General features: G+C 30.9%; 1 protein-coding gene across 3 annotated transcripts; it reads right to left on the reverse strand.

Annotated features, from left to right (window-relative positions):
- Window positions 1–1628: 1628 nt before the first annotated feature.
- LOC143197866 (putative sodium-dependent multivitamin transporter) lies at window positions 1629–18991 on the reverse strand. 3 transcript variants are annotated; one of them, XM_076406629.1, is made up of 9 exons: window positions 18501–18991; window positions 8633–8854; window positions 5885–6041; window positions 5650–5833; window positions 5317–5587; window positions 3280–3426; window positions 2964–3188; window positions 2741–2901; window positions 1629–2004 (listed from the first exon to the last, which is right to left on the reverse strand). In XM_076406629.1, the coding sequence occupies exons 1-9, from the start codon at window positions 18615–18617 to the stop codon at window positions 1716–1718; spliced, it is 1773 nt and encodes a 590-aa protein (XP_076262744.1). In that variant the 5' UTR covers window positions 18618–18991; the 3' UTR covers window positions 1629–1715. The 3 variants fall into 3 exon arrangements, with proteins under 3 accessions (XP_076262744.1, XP_076262743.1, XP_076262745.1); XM_076406628.1 differs by lacking the exon at window positions 18501–18991 and adding an exon at window positions 15525–15781; XM_076406630.1 differs by lacking the exon at window positions 18501–18991 and adding an exon at window positions 10721–10812.
- Window positions 18992–21756: the final 2765 nt, after the last annotated feature.

The following is a 21756-nucleotide window of genomic DNA, read 5'->3' on the forward strand; positions in this document are numbered from 1 at the left end:
GTATATCATGTTCGTATTGTTTCATGAGCATGTTACATCGTCTTATCGAAATCAAATTTTATTTAAACCAATACCATCCATTTTGAGTAGATTAAACTCGATTATCATGTCGAGATATCGAGTACCAATAACAAACAGTTGTCGACCAGCTTCTGTTTTACAAGATGTAAAGTCCCAGTATACATCCAGAGCATAATAATTATCCGACAGTAACACGTCTTAGATGTATTGAATTAATGAAGCGTAAATTAATAATCAAGATAAAAATAAGTTTCATAGCTTATTCTTGTGTGAATTGAACTTGGAGCGCATTCAATATGGATATGCAAATTTTTGAAACCTCTTTGAAACTATCTATAACATTAGCATTAGCATTATCTGTAACAAAAAATTAATTCTTGGAAATTTCAAATTGAGGCGGAGGGGGGCGGTTTTTAAAAACGAATCTTCACTATGGACAAGACATGTGTACACTGTTACACTCCCGAAAGCAATATGTTTAAATAATGGAGGAAGAAAGAGGACAACCAGGTCCGCGGGTAAGGTTTTGCGTACGGTCTGCTGGGACCATGCTGGTTGCTGCGCGCCCTGCTGTACCTCGATTTCTTGCGCACCCAACGTACTGCATACTACTCTAACTTTCTGAAAACACACATGAAACCGGCTTATCGCTCGGAACGGAGGAGCATTTCAACACAAAGTGCGATTCTTCTCCAGGACAACACGTGCCCTCATACCTCACGTTCAATACAATATTGAAATTAGGGTAGGAGGTACTGGAACACAAATGTTTGGACCACTGAAACAAGCCCTCGGAGGTCAAAGATTAAACATTGACGACGAGGTAGAGGAGGTCGTGCGCACATGGCTGCCCGAGTTGTCCAAGAAATTTTTCGATACCGGCATCAAAAAAATCTTCAACGTTTAAGCGACTTTATTGCTCACAACCAAACTTCAATTCAATTTATTATTTTATATTAAATAAAAAAAGGCCATTTTTTATATCGCAATCCACAAATTAATACCAAAAAAGTATAAGCACTTACTAACAATTTATATCTTACCTACGCTTTCTTAAAGTGATATACGCATGTTCCTATTGTCTGCTAATTTCCTCAAGATAATTAATTAAACTTCAAAATTAAATTTCAAAATTATTGAAGTATAATGTAAAATCACTTAAAACATTTACTAATAGTAATCTAACATTTGCTTGTAAATATCATCATACGAGAAATTAGCAAACATACCGAGTTCTCAAAAGTTAAGCTGACAAAGTGGTGACTTACTGTATGCTATTATTTGGCTGTTGTTGAAATGTGGTAAGCTTGCCACCATGATTCAAAAAAAACTCATAAAAATTAATCTCTTGAAGTTTCTCCAATGCAATAAATTATGTACGTAGCAAACAGCGTTAATATAACGTGTTATAAAAAGGTGGTACTCTATACCCTAAATATAATAGATCAATAACAGCCATTGATTCATTAGAAAGCGCCAAACCCGTGTTCTTATCTCACCTGTGATCATTTTCTACTAAACCTAAATTGTCAAACTTTTTTATATCAGCATTTTCTTATATTAATTATGACAAAATGGCGAAGGTAATATAATTACTAAATCAACCATTTGTATAAACAGATTTATTTGGCACGTATAAATAATTATTTACAAGTAATAAACTTAACACTTAAAGATTTTAATTAAATCTATCATTAAATCGCGTCAACTTTCGTATATGTTCCTGTCGAGTTTTGTACTCCGTCATTTTTGGGTAAATCTGCTCTAGTGAAGAGAGTAGATAATTTATTGTTCTCCTGCTGGACTAGTAACTTTTTCGACAGAGGTTGTATAAAAAGATTTGGGTCGTAATTCTCGTCTTTCACCCATTTTCCTTTTACAGTTCTAACGATTAAGCTAGCTACATAGCCTATAACGAATGTTGTTAGAAATCCAAACAAACCATTATACAGATAGGAAACACGATATAACCAAAAGTAGTCACTAAAAAATTATAAAAATAAACATTAAGTAATATATTATTCATATATCATAGCTCCATAATTTATTGAACATATTTATGTCATTAGGTGCTTGCATGTATATTGATCACAAATATCTATCTGTAAAAATGCCATATATTTATGTAAATAATCGTTAAACAATCTCACTTAACTACTAAATTCAATAGTTTTGACATTTATCTACTTAAAACAACAATATTCTATTTAGTATTAATTAATTGTTCAGTACCATGAATATCATGAAAAAAAAGCATTTTCAACAATCTATTCTTTTATTTTCTGCATACGTGGTTTTGCTGTATATATAGTACGATCAGCAAGATGTAGTGTATTACGAGGTGCTAAAACTGAATGAAATTATTACTGCAAATATCTATAACGTCAATTGAACAAATTTAACGACATATTGATGTAAAAAAGATCACAAATAGCTAGATCATAAAAGTCATCCTTTTGCATGACAACGCTTGTTGCTCAACCACACTTTACAATTTTACATTGTTGCATCTCGAGTGGAATGTCTCTCACAACCACGGTACTCACTAGATCTAACGCCTTCTGACCACCACTTATTCAGATCGACGCAATATGGCTTGATAATCGAAAATATTTTGATTAAAATAAATTTTACTAATTTGTTTCAGTAAATGAGAAATAAAGTGAAAAAAATAATATATACATGCTATCACCTAATAAGTAAAATTTGTGATGAATACCTGCTATTGTTTGTAACTGTCTTTGAAGCGGCCATGGTAATATTAAAAACTGGAGCCTCACATCCATCAGTTAAAGTTGGTAATCGTACAGGCGCAGGCTTAGGAGCGAAGCCCATCCATAGTCCCAGTGACAACCCACATGCTAATCCCACGACCGATCCCTAAAACAATACGATCGATTTTTTGCTCATCTACATAATTGTAAAGCCGCAAATATACTAACCACTTCGTTGGCTATAAAAGTAAACATTCCGAGGGAAAACAGACCAAGTAAAGGTCCCCCAACGACACCAAAGATTATAAGAGATGCGCTTAAAACGCTTCCTAAATATTGTACAATAAATGCAAATGCTATACAAATTCCTCCATAGAAAACCGAGAGCAGCTTTGTTTGGAGAGCTATAGTTTGTGGCGGAAGTTCCTTCTTAGCAATTAATTTATACAGTGGCTACAAATAAATAAACATAAAATGAATAATATGTATGACTTATGGATTAAAAATGTTACTTGTAATATTGAGATGGGAATTATAACATTACCTTATAATAATCTTCCATGGTTACTGCTGCTAGACAATTTAAAGCTGCTGATATCGTTGATAATGATGCACTAAAAATTCCTGCAACAAATAGCCCTGCCAATCCTGGAATATGTCCCATCGTATCCACAACAAAATAAGGCATTAGCTGAAGCAGATAAAATAAATGGTATAAATAATATATAGAAATATTAAAAATTGAATTGATTGATAAAAATACTTCAAAATAATAATTAATATTTAAAATTAATTTTTTAAAGGTTGGATTAGAAGAATATTTCAAATTTAAAAGTTAAATACACGAGAAACATTTTTAAGGGTTTCTTTGCTTTTGATTGTTTTTTTTTTCATTTGAAAATGTAGACCTTCTTTTTCTTTTTTTTTTTTAGTATTCAAATATGAATTTCTTTATGAATCATTAATCAACATTGTGTAAAAATATTTTAATTTTTCACTTATAAATATATATTAATGTTTTTTTTTAATATTCCCCTACAATATTTTTTTACTATCGTTTTGGGATCATTTTCCTTCTCGGATTTTGCACTCTTACTTAGAACAATCACAAACATAAATTTACGACAATGCCCCAGCAGGATTCGACCTGCGACTATCGCAACAGTAGGTAGACCATCCTGTCGCCTTTACCACTGCGCCAACCAAGTCGGCTTTTACTGTTGTTGTTAAAGCATTTATGTCACATTACATTTAGTAAATATTAATTTTATTATCCACTAAAATAATAAGATAAGCAAAGACAAAAGTAGTGGATTGATATAATTATAATATTAGATGCTTGAAGATATACTGATACAGCTCATATAAAGGTCTGGAAATGCTTGATTCATCAATGGCGAAGCTGTCTGAAATTTATTCCGAAAATTGAGCTGGATTTTCATCCGATAAGTCTTGCAATTTTGTTCTAACTTTATTGGCTGTCCAGGCTGTTCTTTTAAACCGACAAGTGAGATATCATAAAAAAACATGATCATAAGATTCTATTTTATGGCTTCGACAGAAATTTTTTTCGAATCAAACAACAAAAGCAGTGAATATCGAAAATAAAATTTTAAACGTTCCATAATTAGCATCTGTATACACAGAGTAACTCTATAATACTAATGGGAAAACTAACATTTTATGTAGAAAATGTCAAAATCGTTAAATTTAACAGTTTGATTATTTTGTTTAATGTTTTTTTGCTGGCATACGGTTTCCAAGTGTTGAAGAAATGCCAAAAAAAAAATCTATAATTGGATCGCTGCCAATCTAATTCGGCCCTTCCATACGGCATCCCTATTTTATTAGAAAGATAGAAAAGAGTTGTAGAAAATTATAGAAAATATTTTCATTAAAATATATTATACCAATTTTTCTCAGTGAGTGCCTTCATAAAGTAAAAAATTATCAAAATACATGCAAGCACCTAGTTCTAAAATATTATTTTATCCTCATGAAAAAAAACCGTATTATATAAGATATCCTATAGAAGAGTTTACAATGAATATAACGACATTAAAACAAAAGTATCAGTTAATGATATCAAATCATCTCAAGACAAAAAAAATCCAAGAGAATTTTCTCAAGATAAATCATTAGAAGTCCAGTTTGGTTATTGCAACTCCTGAATATTGTTTATAATTAGCTAAAATATACGATATCCAGATCAAAGTAATAAATTATTTTGAAACAATGTTTGAATTTGTTTGTTTACTTCTAAGAAATGGGGCGTGAAGAAAAAAGTGTACCAAAAAGTTAGAAAAATACAAGTAGAATTAAAATACCCTTCACAACATTTTATAACGTTTAATATTTTGGGCTGGCCAGTTGATATAGTTATGTGACAAAGTAATTTTTTTGAAACGGAAATAATAATAGTAAGAGTATGAGTTCCAAATAGAACCTAAAATATAGGACTAAATTATAGAGAAGGATCTAAAAAAATTGTAGATCAGGAGACTGTATAGTTACGGTTGATCTCTGACAGTAGTCATTTAAATCGTAAAAAGCTTTTAAAAAATAGCTGAAATATACTCACCTGATCAGTATTATTAATATATCCAGCTTTAATTGGATCACAATGATGATATTTTGAAAAGATGGCTAAACCAGAAAAAGATGTAGCCAAACCTAAACAAAATGTTATCGGCCAGTTTAACCACAATGCGGCTTGAGCTCTCTTCAAATTCCGTACAGTCAAATATCGTTGAGTTTGTGTTTGGTTAACACCATATAATGAAAGAAACATGACTCCGCCGCCTATGATCAAAGTAAACCATGAATGTCTGACTGTCGGATCTGGATCAAAACTTAAAATATTTGTTATTGATTAATTATATCTAAAGTACAGATAATAATTACTAAAACTTACTTCCATATATCCGTTCTGTTCCCTTCAGCGGCTATACGCCATATTTCTCCGAAACTACCATGCTGTAAAAGAGCTGCTCCTATAATACTGAATACTCCTAGAAACATTAATATCGATTGAAAAACGTCTGTCATAAGAACCGCCTTCATTCCCCCGATGGTGGAATAAAATGAGCATACCAAACCTAAAATGCAGAGTTTAAATACAAACAAGTAGTAAGATATATCGATTATACCCATAGATAAAATTGCCGATACCCTATTAATACCGGTTAAGGCCTCCAAAGCTAAAGATGGGGCATAAACAACTACACCCATGTATAAAACCATTTGTAATGTGTAACATATTGAAGCTGCTAATCTGGTTGTTTTTCCAAATCGTAATTCTAAATACTAAAATAATTAAATGTTAACATGTCATGTCGTTTCGATTTATTGTTACTTATATCTAATCAAAATATTTCAATAATAATATGTTTTAACGCATTATAACTTATTTTAAATGCGACCTCTATGCAGCTAATCGGTTTCAATCAAGTTATACTTTAAAATAGAATGGGTATACATGGAAATAAATAAATCTAATCTGAAATATAGAATATAATAACCACATACACAAAACATGGTAATCATTGGCGAGAGGGAACAATTCACTGACAGAGATGAACATTAAAAAGGATCATCGCCAAAAAACTTAAAACTGCGGCGACAAAAGTAGTAGCAGAACTCCACACTCACTTGAGTAAGGCTGAAACATTCACAGAAGGGCTACGATTATGAAACCCATTGTAACGAAAGTCAACCGTAAGCTGGACCTGGTTGGCAGAATGTGGCATGGTCCGACGAATCATCATTTACATTGTTCACTATAAACGACTGAGTTTGTGCATGGAGAACCCCAAAAGAAGCCTAGGGTTCAGACTGCTTGCTGCTGTCAAATATGCTGGAGATTTCATTATGATTTGAACGGCAACATAACAAACACTGCCATATTCTAAGATGATGATGCGATGAGAAGAATCAGAATATTATCAAACATCTTCTCTGTCCAGCACAATTGTCAGAACTCAACATAATTAAGCCGTTATAAGGAGCCGAACAAGCAGTAGATTTTCATCTCCAATATCAACAAAGCAATTGGCAGATGTTTTGGTACAATAATGGTACAACATTCCCGCAAACTATTCGGACACTACGAATATATTCTGTGAAGAATTGTAGCTGTTTTTAAAACATTTGTATATATGTCAGGTTTTTATATTATTTTGTTCATTCCTGTAGTTATGGGTAAACATATACTAATACTTATTCGTTTACTTCGTATCTTTCTCTCGTTTAAAACCGTTCTGCTATCTATTTTTAAGAATATTGGATTATTAAAATAAAATAGAAACTCAAAAAAATACAATATTTGTTCCAACAGCCGAGGTTCGAAGTAGAGAAACATTTTCGACGTATCAATTAGGTGTAACTATATTCTACCGAGAAATAACTGAATGAAGCTCCTGCTAATTGTACGCTGCAATGACGAATGTTGCTCCTCAAAAACTATTCATCTGTAAATTACAAAGGACATCCACCTAGTCAGAAAACGGCACTGTATATTAAATAAATTCCGATTGTTCTATTATGAATAATTGTAGCTTGACGTTCTTATATAAAATTGTGAACTAATTTTGAGTCGTAATACGTCGTTTTTATCATTTTCATGCAAATTCATTTGATGTTTTTCCTCAAACCATTTAATTTATTCGCTGGCGGATAGGTACGCTTAAATCTTTGTAGATATTCTCAGTTCTAATTTACCATGCACCATTGATAATGTTCCCAAGAACTTTATTTTGATATATTAGGATTATATTGATATTCAATGCCTTTATGCAATCCCAAAGTTACAGATTGACTTTAATGTGTTTCAAATGTGTTTATACAACGGTCGTCTAAGCAACCTCCGCATTTTTTAAGCCCCTGGTCGTGCTTCTTAAAATGGCCTGTCTTCTTGAGCTTGGTCTAAGTTAAAGTGTCATTCTAAGTATTTTGCTGTGTTCCCATACTGAAATGCTATAGAATCAATTACCAGTATATTTGGGGTTCATTGAAACCATATACAATGCATGGCGATGCCGGCATAATTAGACATTGTTTCTTTGAAATCTTCTAAAAATACGGAAATCTATTTTAAAATAAAGTAATCCCTACTTTAATTTTAGTTGATATTGCAACATTATTTTGTTAACCTAAATTGAATAATATTGAAGTCAGTAAAATAATTAAATTACTACCTAAGGGATTTTCTAGCCATTTCGATATTTAGAATTTCTACATTATTCGATCTAATACTACTTAATTTCTTTTTATAAGGTTATTTAATATTATAAAAGTTTAATGCTGCATCAAATTCATTTATATCTATGGAAAACGACAAAATGTGCGTAGGTTCCAGAAAAGCCATGGAGGACATTTGTTCGATATGCTATTCTATTCTTCATATTCGTTATTAATCCACATCCGGCGCTCAGATAATATTTATTTTTCAACCAATACGATGCTGTAGGTGACCAATCTTCAGTCCACCTTTTGAGCGACTGCCATCGCCCTTCCTCCATAAGAATGAAATTCTGACTGAATAATTATAGGAACACTCTAGTCGGCGAGATATCAATAGAGATCGATTGATCGATTTTTGTGAGGGGTCGATTATTATCGTATAATTTAAATTATATGAATCGTTCTCTTAACTCGCAATAATTGTAGTTTGTTTTTGTATCCTCTAACTGTTCAGTCCTATTCCTGTCAACTTGAACGTAAAAAAAAACAAAACAAAAAACATCAAAGCTACTCAGACATTGGACAGCAAACTATTTAATAATGAAATAAAATCAAAAGAACAAAATGATCAATAATACATGTACTAAACCCTAGAACCCGAAAATTAGAACTAGATTATTACATATAGGTTTTTCAAAATTTAAAAAACAACTTACCTGATATACACTAGTTGCTTGTAGCTTAAAGAATACTGGTAAATATAAATAGGCAGCCACAGGAGTAAAAACTAAATAAGAGAGATTAATCACAACAAACTGAAATCCAAAAGTATAATTTTCACTAGATACACCCAGTATTGTTATAGCAGACATAAAAGATGCCATCAACGAACATGCTACTGGGGTTATGGGCATATTCTTATCAGCCAGAAGGTATTCCTGAAACAACAAAAAATATACAATTGATTAAAATTAAAGTGAAAAATAAGTTGCCTCAAAAATATGTGTGAGGTTTTGTATTATTTTTTTATTGTTTTATTTTTTTATTGCTACATATTTGACATATGATAAAATTTTAATATTAAATATAAATAATATATATTTGACATTACTTTTGATGTAGATAAAAATCTTCTCCATAGTTGAAAATGATAAATTTGATTATTTGAAGCAAAAAACATCTCAGTTTTGACGTATTTTTCACCAAAAAATTAACCTATACCGGTTGAATTAGGCACGTGTTTAAACAATTTAAAAAAAATTGATGGACTTATAAATTGATCTTTTCAATCGCATGTAATGAAAGAACTTAATAATAAAAATTCACGGTTGTAAGACTCATTGCTTTGTCTTCTTTGGTTAGCCATCTAGTTGGCAAAAAATTCAAGACAAAGTTAAATATTTAATTACAATTAACACATCTAAGTTTAAGCCAGTTTTTAAGTCAGTTTCTGAAGAACGAGATTTATAGAGAAAATATTTTATTTAGTCACCAAAACAATATACCGTTCAAGACTTGGCTCACTGCCTAGTTTTCGTTATCATTTAAATCCATGGAGCCAAACTTTACCTGACCATTATCTGACCAAATACCTTGGCCAAATGCATTTTTTATTTCATATACGATTTCCGATGTTGTCAGCTAATTTATAAACTAGTAAGGCAAACGGGGCCGAATAATGACGCCTCCGTACAGTATTTTCAACAAAAAAAAAATGTAATATTTTTTTCATCAATGTTAGTCATCAAATAGTCCGTTTCGGAAGAAGCAGTTTTGGTATTTTTTCGAATTTATTCATATATATTATACTTAGAATAATAATCAATGATATATCTGCCGTTATGATTGATGATCTTTTGATACTAAACTGAATACATGAAACTGAACCAAGATTTTCACAAGCCTCTTTTAAATCAAGTTTTACACGACTAAGACACTTTTATAGAAACCGGAGCAAATGCTAATCTGACGAAACAAAGTTCTGAACTATACGGTGGATGCATCTATACTTTGCAGCCAATCTCTCTCAAAGGGAAACTTGGTTTAATCACTATTAATTTATATGAAGCTGAGTATCGAGCTTCTTTTGGTATCCAGTGTTATGTATATCATTTTCCCTTTTTTCTGCCCTTTTCCGACTTTCTTTAACGATTTGTTGGCTAGGTGAAATTCGCTTAAAGACACATTACCTTAAACACCAAAACTGAACTATATGTTTCCTTTTGAGCAAAAAACCTTTGGAATATCTAACTTCGAATAGCAACTTTTGAAAAAATGAAGCTTTATTTCGAAATCTATATTCATTTTGCAGCCATATACTATTAAAGAACTACAAGATGACAAAAAATGTCTGATACTGATAAGTTTAGTTGATCTAAACATTTTGGTATTATTTAATATGTTGTTTCAAAAGTCAGTTCAAATAATAAACCCAGCGTTTTTAGATATTAAAATTTTAACAATATTTAACTTAACACTTAAAAAATTGGTATTTATTTATAATATTCAGTACAACTGCTGATAAAGCAACTTTTTATAACCATAAAATGTATCAATATATTTAATTAACGAGCTAGATTAAATAGTAAGCTGAACAATTTCCACTCATACTATTCTTATAAATGACTATAGTCTACCTTTGATAATTAATAAAATAATAGCGTAAATGACAATATATAAAGTACAATATATTAATTCAATAAATATTTTACACAGAAATAATGAAATTATGTAATATTTCAAGTAATGCTTGAACGATATATTAGCTAACTATATAATTTGACTGATGTTACTGTGATTATTACCTTAATTGTTTTCTGCTTTCCTCCAGTGCATCTGTAATAAATACCTATTACAGCTGATATTATTAGGACAACAACAGCAATAACATAATCCATAAAACTTTTTCATCAATGTTAGTCATCAAATAGTCCGTTTCGGAAGAAGCAGTTTTGGTATTTTTTCGAATTTATTCATATATATTATACTTAGAATAATAATCAATGATATATCCGCCGTTATGATTGATGATTTTCACAAGTCTCTTTTAAATCAAGTTTTACACGACTAAGACACTTTTATAGAAGCCGGAGCAAATGCTAATCGACGAGAAAAAATTCTGAAGTATAGGGTGGATGCATCTATACTTTGCAGCCAATCTCTCTCAAAGGGAAACTTGGTTTAATCACTATTAATTTATATGAAGCTGAGTATCGAGCTTCTTTAGGTATCCAGTGTTATGTATACCATTTTCCCTTTTTTCTACCCTTTTTCGACTTTTTTTAACGATTTGTCGGCTAGGGTGAAATTCGCTTAAAGACACATTACCTTAAACACCAAAACTGAACTATATGTTTCCTTTTGAGCAAAAAACCTTTGGAATATCTAACTTCGAATAGCAACTTTTGAAAAAATGAAGCTTTATTTCGAAATCTATATTCATTTTGCAGCCATATACTATTAAAGAACTACAAGATGACAAAAAATGTCTGATACTGATAAGTTTAGTTGATCTAAACATTTTGGTATTATTTAATATGTTGTTTCAAAAGTCAGTTCAAATAATAAACCCAGCGTTTTTGATATTAAAATTTTAACAATAATTAACTTAACACTAAAAAAAAGTAGTATTTACTTATAATATTGAGTACAACTGCTGATAAAGCAACTTTATAACCATAAAATGTATCAATATATGTAATTAACGAGCTAGATTAAATATCCAAACTAATCCTTCAAACTAACTTGTGGTCAAGAAACCAAAAAATTTAGTCAAAATTTAAGTAATATTTTCAACACGAAATCCGCTTGCTACGTGAAAAATAGTAAAAAGCTATAACCAACGACAGATAATAACTAATAAAATAACAATATTTAACTTATTTATAATATTCAGTACAACTGCTGATAAAGCAACTTTTTATAACCATAAAATGTATCAATATATTTAATTAACGAGCTAGATTAAATAGTAAGCTGAACAATTTCCACTCATACTATTCTTATAAATGACTATAGTCTACCTTTGATAATTAATAAAATAATAGCGTAAATGACAATATATAAAGTACAATATATTAATTCAATAAATATTTTACACAGAAATAATGAAATTATGTAATATTTCAAGTAATGCTTGAACGATATATTAGCTAACTATATAATTTGACTGATGTTACTGTGATTATTACCTTAATTGTTTTCTGCTTTCCTCCAGTGCATCTGTAATAAATACCTATTACAGCTGATATTATTAGGACAAGAAGAGTAATAAAATAATCCATAAAACCAAAACCAATATTAATCAAAGCCATAGTAGCACTTGTTTTGTCACAATTCCAACATAACCGCCAAAAACAGTCCGCACGTCGAAGACCTTGTAACGGCCAGTCAAATACTGACAATTGAAACACGATGGAAACAGTTAGGTCAGTCCATAGTGCGTACGCCTTACATAATTAGGAATTGGAGTGTATGAGTTGTAAATATTCCATTCATTTCCAATAGTCATACGTAAGTAATGTATTTATTTTCATTCACAAAATGCGAAACATTTCCTTGTGTTAACTTTTATTTATTTATTATGTCTTGAAATTAAAACGTAGCTCTTCTGTCTTAATAAGATATTGCAGTGTGAATGAAATTCTGTGTATATAACTATTATTAATTTATGATGCACCAATAACTAAGTACTGTTTCTCATCTATCCAACAAGTTACATTAATAATTCTATAGTAATAATAATTCAATTGTGTTATTCTTGGTGGTCTAACATACATTGGTTTTAAAATATGGAAGAACAAGGGTAAGTGCGGAATGTAAGGTTAAATTTTTAAAAGTTATAAAATCCAAACAGCATCAATTTTATTTATAGTCGGAATTTATAACACAGCTGCCAAATTTATAACACATCATTTTCAACGACCTAATGTCAACAAGAACAGAGAAGAAAATGATTCTTGTTGTATTGGAAGTAGTCAAGGCATTAATGAGGTTTGTCCATCAAGAACAGTAGCAAAAATTTTAGTAACTGGTGATAATTAGACATTCATTAGTTTAAAATAAACATAATATATATTAATAATGATATACATTTTATTTTATAGCTAAGATGTAGCTAGAATTTGTTGAGAGTAAAAGTCGAAGAATGTGAAGTTTAAAGAATCAGAGAAGAAGAAATTAGATAGAATTTTGCTAAGATACAAGAACAGTGTACAGTGATACTTTGAAATAATTAAATTTGCAAACAAAAGTACATCTGGATCAAATAAACAAAATATAAAACTATCAACGACACCCTAATGATCCAATGACAATAAAAATATAATACATTATTATGTAAGAGTATAGGTAAATAAATTATTGTTTGGTAAATATAATCATGTATTGACTGAGACGTCTTTCAGCTTAAAAGTAAAATCATCCATTCGTTTTAGGCCAGTAAATGCACAATATGTTAATCGAAAGCCCGAGGTAGTGAATTTATTAATTGGGTTTGTGGATCAAGAATAGCAGCGATAATATTTGGCGATTTTTAGGAAAATTTTACTGCTTTCATATATAGTAGTGGCTTTTTCGTTTGGTTTTAACTATATTGAGTGTGTTTGATCTAAACGATTTTGGTCTTTTTAATGGTAATGTTTATTTATATGGTTCTTGGAGTTCTTGTTAATTGTTCAAATATGTAAATTTATTTATGGTGTTTTTATAAAAATAGAAAGGCATATAGAAATTATTTTTATTATTTCATTTTATTCAATAGTTTTTTAAATAGAATATGTTATATCAAAAATGTTTCAGTGTTTATTTCTCTCCTTAGATATAGTTTCAATATTAAAAGAATTATTTATTATATTTGTGTATTTTTAGTTATAAAAAATAATGTTGATTGTGTATCATGTTTCGTTTTATTCAATACTTTTTTAAATAAAATGTGTTATTTCCAAAATTTTACCATCTTTATTTACTTCCTGAACTATTTACGTGCTTAATATATTCGACTTTAAATATAATAATCACCACAAAAAAATAAGTAAATAAAGCTGTATATACGCATGCGCCAAATCCGGAGATGTTGTGGAGCAATGTATCCTCATGACCGAGCGGTAGGTGGACAATATATCGGCCCTGACTACAGCCTACTAAACCCTACTAACCCTATTAGACCTACCTACTAAACCAGCTCACATCAATTCAGTTATATGAAGTATAGCGATTCGCGATTTAGATGTTATCGAATATCAAGGAAAGAATATCAAAACTATAGTATATTCAACATAACAGTAAACTATAGTATCGTCTACCGCAAATTATAAATGCAGTTTAAAAATGCATATAAAATAATGAAACATAATCATGATAATAAAAACATGAAATAATATATATATATATATATATATATATATATATATATATATATATATATATATATATATATATATATATTCTTCATTATTTTATTTAAATTAGAATTTAGTTATAAGTTAAAGCCAAAATGAACTAAAACTATAAATTGATGCGGCAGCATTGCTACGTTTTGACATCCATAAATATAGATGACATGGGTGCACTGTTTTATTTAACGGACTATTTTTCCCCTTAACACACTTCTTTGAACACACTTAGATATAGTGATACTTAGGTTTAGTATAATATAAGATAAGGTAATAACTTTTGAGAGATTTAGAAAAGATGACATAACTAGTATCAAATAGACATAGACTGTAATATGAATCATATGGAAACATGCTCCATCATGTGAATATTAATTTAAGTGCTTTGACAATGACAAGATGAGAATGAAGGCCAATAATGTGCGAAGACGTTAAGTTGGAAACATAGTTGGACCAAGTTTAATGACTCAACGTATTAAAAGAACTGTCTAAAACTTTAGGAATGACTCAAAATTCTGTTTCAACCCATCTAGAAGCAAGCTAGAAATTAAGTTACATATGAACTCAAACCAAGACAAGTCAAATGTCGTTTTTCCGCATGCGAATAACTTCCTCAAAACAAAAATTCTAACTATTTTTTGTATTGAAGAGTAGGTGACTAAAATTTAAATAACTGCAAACTAAAGTCCACAAAATCCTGCGGTTAGTCCGTATTATTCACTAAACACTACCAATGAACTAATCCTTCAAACTAACTTATGGTCAAGGAACCAAAAAATTAAGTCAAAACTTAAGTAATATTTTCAACACGAAATCCCCATACTACGTGAAAAATAGTAAAAAGCTATAACCAACGATAGATAATAACTAATAAAGAAAAGTCTGAAAACACGTATAAGACTTGTAACTGAAATATCACCAATCAAAATAAGGTTAATGATCACAACCTTCAATCAGTCTGAAGTCACAACCTGAATTAAAATTTTAAAAAATACATAATCATATAATAATTCTTAATTGTATTGAATTATCCTGATAACTTCCAAAAAAAACAAAATTAAATATTTATACCCTGATCTTCCTTCAAATGATGATTCCTATTTACTAAATAAATAATTTTTTAGTGATAATAACTACATTATTATTTACAGTATTACTATAATGTATATACTGATAATGATAACTATCACGTGTTAATCAATGTTGATTTATTTACCTTAACGGTTTTTTGTTTACCTCCTGTGAATCGGTAATAAATACCAATAGAAGCTGAAATTAGAAGCACTACCGATACAACAGCATAGTCCCAAATTCCAAAACTGGCTGATATCGTCGCCATATCGTATTGTAATTCGAACAAATGAAGTACTATAACTTAAAACATGAAAATTATGAACATGAGACTTATATATACATTAAACTACTGCACCAAACTAAACTAATTCAACAATAAGATAAGTAACTCAATAATCGGTATTAATGCAACGTCATAGGTTTATACTATTCATAGTGTTACTTGCTAACCAAATATGACGCATAGCAAGTGTATTTACCACTGTTTACAAATAATCAACAAGGTTCAACGAGATTCCCAGTTATTTTGTTTTAAATCAAACGTACAACTTACATCATAAATTAATTAATTAATTAATAGGAAACACATTACTTATCAAACATGTTTAACATAACTAATGTCAAATGCATTTCTATGGGAAATTATGGTGACACAAAAAAAAACATCTAGAGACAGATTTCATCCAAACCAAGAGAATTGCAATGGTTACTACTATGGAAGTTTCGGAAGAAATTAAGCACCATTTTAATTTGAAAAAAGTAACAGGCACCTTGTTAGCTTATTACAGGAGAGATTTTTAAAAGACTCCAAAGAAAGCCATTTGTTTCATTAGAAATTAATAATTAGATGCATGGAAAACTGTTGAAATCATAATAATATCAAAGCCTGCTAAAAATCTAAGTGAACTTGAATCATAGCGATCTATTTCTTTATTACCAGTTATGGCTAAACTCTTTGAGCAAGTGATTGTGACACGACTTAAACCTATTCTCAACTAAAGAAAGCTGATACCACCTAACCAGTTTAGTTTCAGGAATGCCTACTCACCAATTGACTGATAAGTACATCGAATTACAAGATGTAGTTGAAAAATCCCTAGAAACTAAAGATGTGATGAAACCCCGCTGTGTTTATCGATGACACACACTTTTGAGAGACACACAGACTTTTGACAAAGTATGGCATGAAGGAATTCTATATAAAATAAATCACATATACGTATAAGAATTTCTACCTGCTATTAAAATCTTATTTGATTAATCGATACTTCCGTGTTAAACACGAAGGAACATACTCTGATCTCAAACCGATAAGAGCTGGTGTGCCTCAAGGAAGTGTGTTGGGGCCTGTAGTTTATCTCCTTTACATCAGTGATATCCCCAAAAAATTATATAACACAACTGCTACTTTTGCGGATGATACGGAATTACTAGAAGTAGCAGAGATTGTAGCGATAAGAGCCGATGTTTCCTAAGGAGTATACACCACAGTTTTTCAATAATCAGTACATTGTTCCGTGTACACTTGAGTGTCATCTAATGTTCGCTTATCAAGGCATTACATTCGCAAACACCGCTGTTCAGTATTCAAGTGAGTGAATGAGGTGAATCTTAATAAATGCTGATAAAAATGAGGATGATAATAAGATCAGATAATAAGAAATAAAGTTAATGTTAGAATGCACGAACGGAACACCATACTGGACAGAAGGAGAATATTGCTTTAAGCTGTTTGATTATTGATGTAGGTTACTCATGGCTCGTGATGCGGTTATTGAAGCCAAAAAAACTAAGCATTTGGCTGACCTCAATATCATCTACATTGCGCGCAAAGTTAATTCAATAAATAACTATAATAATAATAATAATATATAAATAATATAATAAATACAATAAATAGCGATTTTCGGTTATTTGGCTCTGGGTCAGATGGAAATCAAATCTTCAAGGCGTCTTATGGGTTTAGTGAAAAGTAATAAATCTAAAGAAGATAAATCAGGCGAACAAGTTAGTTACAAAATATATGAAATTGTAAAATAATATTTGTGTGAGAAGACGCATTATTATAATATAAAAATCAAGAGTTATTGGCTTAAAAATGACGCAAAAATAATATTCATTGTTAACAGTCACCGATTATCGCCTCATCGAAAAGAAAGTTGTTCAGATTTCAAAAATATTTCAGTTAATTGTTAAAGTCAACAGGTGCACTAAAAATCTCCTGTTCTCCAACAATTATGTATATTTTTTTATGATATGATGCAGTTTTGCTACCACAAACATTTTAGATCTTTAGGTTTAAATTATTTAGAATATTTTTACCATTTGACCAGTTAATTATTCAACACCATAGTCTAATGACCTTCTAAAGTGATGACTAGCCACGAATAAAATTAGCATACTAGTCAATAATGGTTTATTTCTTGACGAAAACATATCACTGACATTTCTAATTTTAAAACCTTATTTGAAAAATGCATTTTTATCAAATAACAAAGCAATAATCACAATACAAAATTCCACTAATTATTTCTCTTATCTTACATATTATAGATATACTAATCTTTTAGAAAAGTAAAAACAGAATGCTATTACAAAAAGTTTTTTTTGTATTACTAAGACAAGGTAAATATATTATTGTAGCGACTTTGAGGCATATCGAATTTTACATCGTGAAATAACGGTCTACAAAATACCGAGAAATATAATCCCAGATGTTGAACACGGGGGGCAACGCTCAGACGTTTATCTGGGATGTTATTGAAGGGTATTTCGATTCATTCAGTGCTCAACCCTCGTTTGGTTTAGACGTGCCACCATCGATTGCGCAAGCCTCGTCTCAGGTAACACCGTTGCCATCCTTTTCATCATTTCTATTTTTCACATTTTTTATATAACCAATAAATAACGGTCACATAATGTAAACACCACTGTTTCATTTCGTTTTACCTCCATTCACCGAGCCACATCATTTACCCTAAATTATATTGCAATTATAAAAGTATAAAACCTAGCCTATATACATAAAATTACTTCTACTATTGCATTAAATTTTATTAAAATAATATAATGATCTATTACTGACTACATTGAACGAATTGTAATTTAACAACCATACCTGGACCGTTTTTTGTTTGCCACCAGTGAATCTGTAGTAAATCCCAATAGCGGACGAGATTAACAGAACTACACCTACAATAACGTAATCCCAAGTGCCAAAACTGACCGAATCCATATTTCTTTATTCTTTCAGGTAGCAATGGTATATGAAAATAATTGATACTTGAAAATGAGTACTGTCGGATTTCATAGAAAAAAAATAGTTCGGTTTTATTACGCGGCAATGTATTAAGTTAATGTGACTGTAATCTTCATGAATCGAATTTAAAACCTCGATAATCAAAGGCTATAAGGTTAACAAAATAAAGAGATGGGTTTTACCACAATGTTTATTAAGTACGTTTTCGTGAAACTCTGATTCGTTGCAATTCTCAGTAAAGTGATTGTAAGTAACGTGTCGTTTTGTTTTCTAGCCTTTAATAAATAAAAAGAGATATACATCATTCATATGAGGAAGTACGAGGGTATGGTAAAAAGTTGTCAACATAACTGGCTAAAAAGTTATTTTATTTTGTAGCTTAAAAGTGACTAAAAGTGAACTGGCGGGATTGTAGCTTCTTTTTTAAAGTGGAATTTATCGCCTTTGCAGACACCCACCAACTAAAATTATTGTCACAACTGGCAACATGCGTGGAAACGACAGTAAAAGGACATTGACGTGCATACTGATTGACCAGAACAGCTCATGAATATTTATTTTAAAATAGCTTGACAGATTTCGCAAGTCAGGGATCGTTGTTTGCGATTAATTGTGATTAGGAAGTAATTTTTAAGTTAATTTTATGTTTACAAAATTGTATTGACGTAATACAATTTTTTATTATATAATAGAAAAAATTAGTAGCACACAATGCGGAAATAAGTGTATATATAAGTTGCGAATTATTAACAAAATGTAATCATTTTGTAGATTTATATGGAAAAAGGTATATTTATGTTAAATATTATGAAAACAACTTGTTAAAGACTATAGTTTTTTTTTATTACTCTTCGTGAGTCCACAATCTGCCCTATTGGCAATAAGTATTTCTTATGTCTATATTATATATACATGGCACGTAGAAAATCACTTCATTAAGCAATCTTCTGTATAAAATATTATCTTAATTAATTAGTCTTATCCTAATGCTTATTCTAAACTCTACATATGTCCAGTAATCAGATCAAGTGGTGTTAAACGTTTTAGTCTACGCACTTCACTATCACGTCGCATATTTAGCTGATTAGCGAGTACATTGGGATGCACTGACACTCTTTCGAAGTACTTGACACAAACACGTTGGATTACACTCGTTATAGGTTCTAGAGGAATATCGCGTTGTATCACTTTATTTGAAATATAGTACGGAGCATCAACAATGGCACGCAACACCTTATTTTGGAACCGTTGAATGATGGATATATTAGACTTGCTAGCGGTACCCCATAGTTAAATTCCATATGTCCAAATGGGCTTGAGTATAAACTCATACAGCAATACCTTGTTATCTAATGATAACTTGGACTTGCGCCCAATGAGCCAATACATTTGATATAATTTTAGTCCTAGTTGTTTCCGTTTAGAGAGTATGTGCTTCTTCCACGTTAGGCGTCGATCTAAATGCATACCAAGATATTTAACATGCTCTGCTTGGGGGAGTTGACGATGATTGATATTTACTGGTGGACATGTTCTTCTACGCAGGGTAAACGTTATATGCGTGGATTTTGATTCATTGGCTTTAATGCGCCATGTCTTCAACCATAATTGTATTTGCTCCAGGTGGGTTTGTAGGTTTATTGATGCTGTGACTGGATCTTCATGGGATGCTAAGATTGCTGTATCGTCTGCATATGTTGCCACAGTAGTTATTTTTGTGGTGGGCAGATCAGCCGTATACAGAAGATACAGTACTGGACCCAGTACACTACCTTGCGGAACTCCTGAATATATGGGATTTAATTCGGTATGTTCATCGCCTTGATTTACAATAAAATGTCTGTCAGTGAGATACGATTTTAGTAGCTGATAGTCCGGATGAGGGCGAAGTTTCTTTAGTTTAACCTGCAAGCCCGTATGCCATACTTTGTCAAAAGCCTGAGATATGTCTAGGAAAGCAGCCGAACAATATCTTTTGGCATTTAGGTCAGCGTTTATTTGGTTTACAAGTCTATGCACTTGTTCTATAGTCCCATGCTTATTGCGAAAGCCAAACTGATGTTCTGGAATAATTTTTCTTTTTTCTATTATATAGTTTAGTTTTTTTATGTATAATTTCTCGAAAACTTTCGAGATTATTGGTAATAAACTTATAGGTCGGTAGGAGGTCACATCTTCTGGTATTTTTCCTGGTTTAAGTATCATTAATATTTTAGCTACTTTCCAGATACTAGGGAAGTAATTAATTCGTAGCATAGCATTGAATATATATGTTAATAGTTTTATAGCCTTTTCTGATAGTTCTTTTAAAATTTTGCCAGTAATTAAGTCATAACCAGGAGCTCTTTTAATATTAATCTCTCTCATTATTGTATGTTTAACTTTTTTGACCGTTAATTTCTCATGCGGTAAATCCATTTGAAATAGCGAATCTAGAAAGCTAGTAATTTTATTTTCGTCATCCTTATGTAGCTGAGACTGGAAAGGTTTAAAAACATTTTTTAGGTGTTTTGAGAAAATGTCGGCCTTCTCTTTATTGCTTCTCGCCCAATTATTTTCGCTTGTTTTAATAGGTGGATTATGCTGCTGGGATCTCCTAAGCTTTTTTGTTGCTTTCCACAACGAATAGTCTGTAGCCTCAGTTGATGTCAAGTTTTCTAGGTATTCTTGAATGCCTTGGTTCTGTTCGATTTGGATTAGATCTCTCAGCTCTTTTATGGCCCTATTAAATTTTCTTTTATTCTCTTCAGTCCTTTGCTGTTGCCAATTTCGTCGTAACTTTCTTTTTTCTGCTATCTTTTTCTGTATTGTACATGATATATGTGTATTTTTTCTTGGAAATGTTTCACTGTTGGGAGTCGCGGAATATGCTGCCTCCTGTATATTTTTTGTAAGATTTATTGCTGCTATTTCTATATCCATTTCAGTTTGTAACGGTAAATTTAGAGAGATATTTTGGTCTAAGTTTTCTCTAAATGAGGGCCAGTTAGTTCTATTATTGCACAGAGAAGGGGGTTTATCTTTGATGGTAATTTTTGAAGAAATTGTTACTATTATTGGTGAATGATCAGAAGACAGGTCGAAGCATGATTCTGCCTGACACTTTTTTGGATCA

Source organism: Rhynchophorus ferrugineus, unplaced genomic scaffold, assembly GCF_030347505.1.
Source record: "Rhynchophorus ferrugineus isolate W39M unplaced genomic scaffold, kcgeb_rfMv2 rfM6, whole genome shotgun sequence".
NCBI lineage: Eukaryota > Metazoa > Arthropoda > Insecta > Coleoptera > Curculionidae > Rhynchophorus > Rhynchophorus ferrugineus.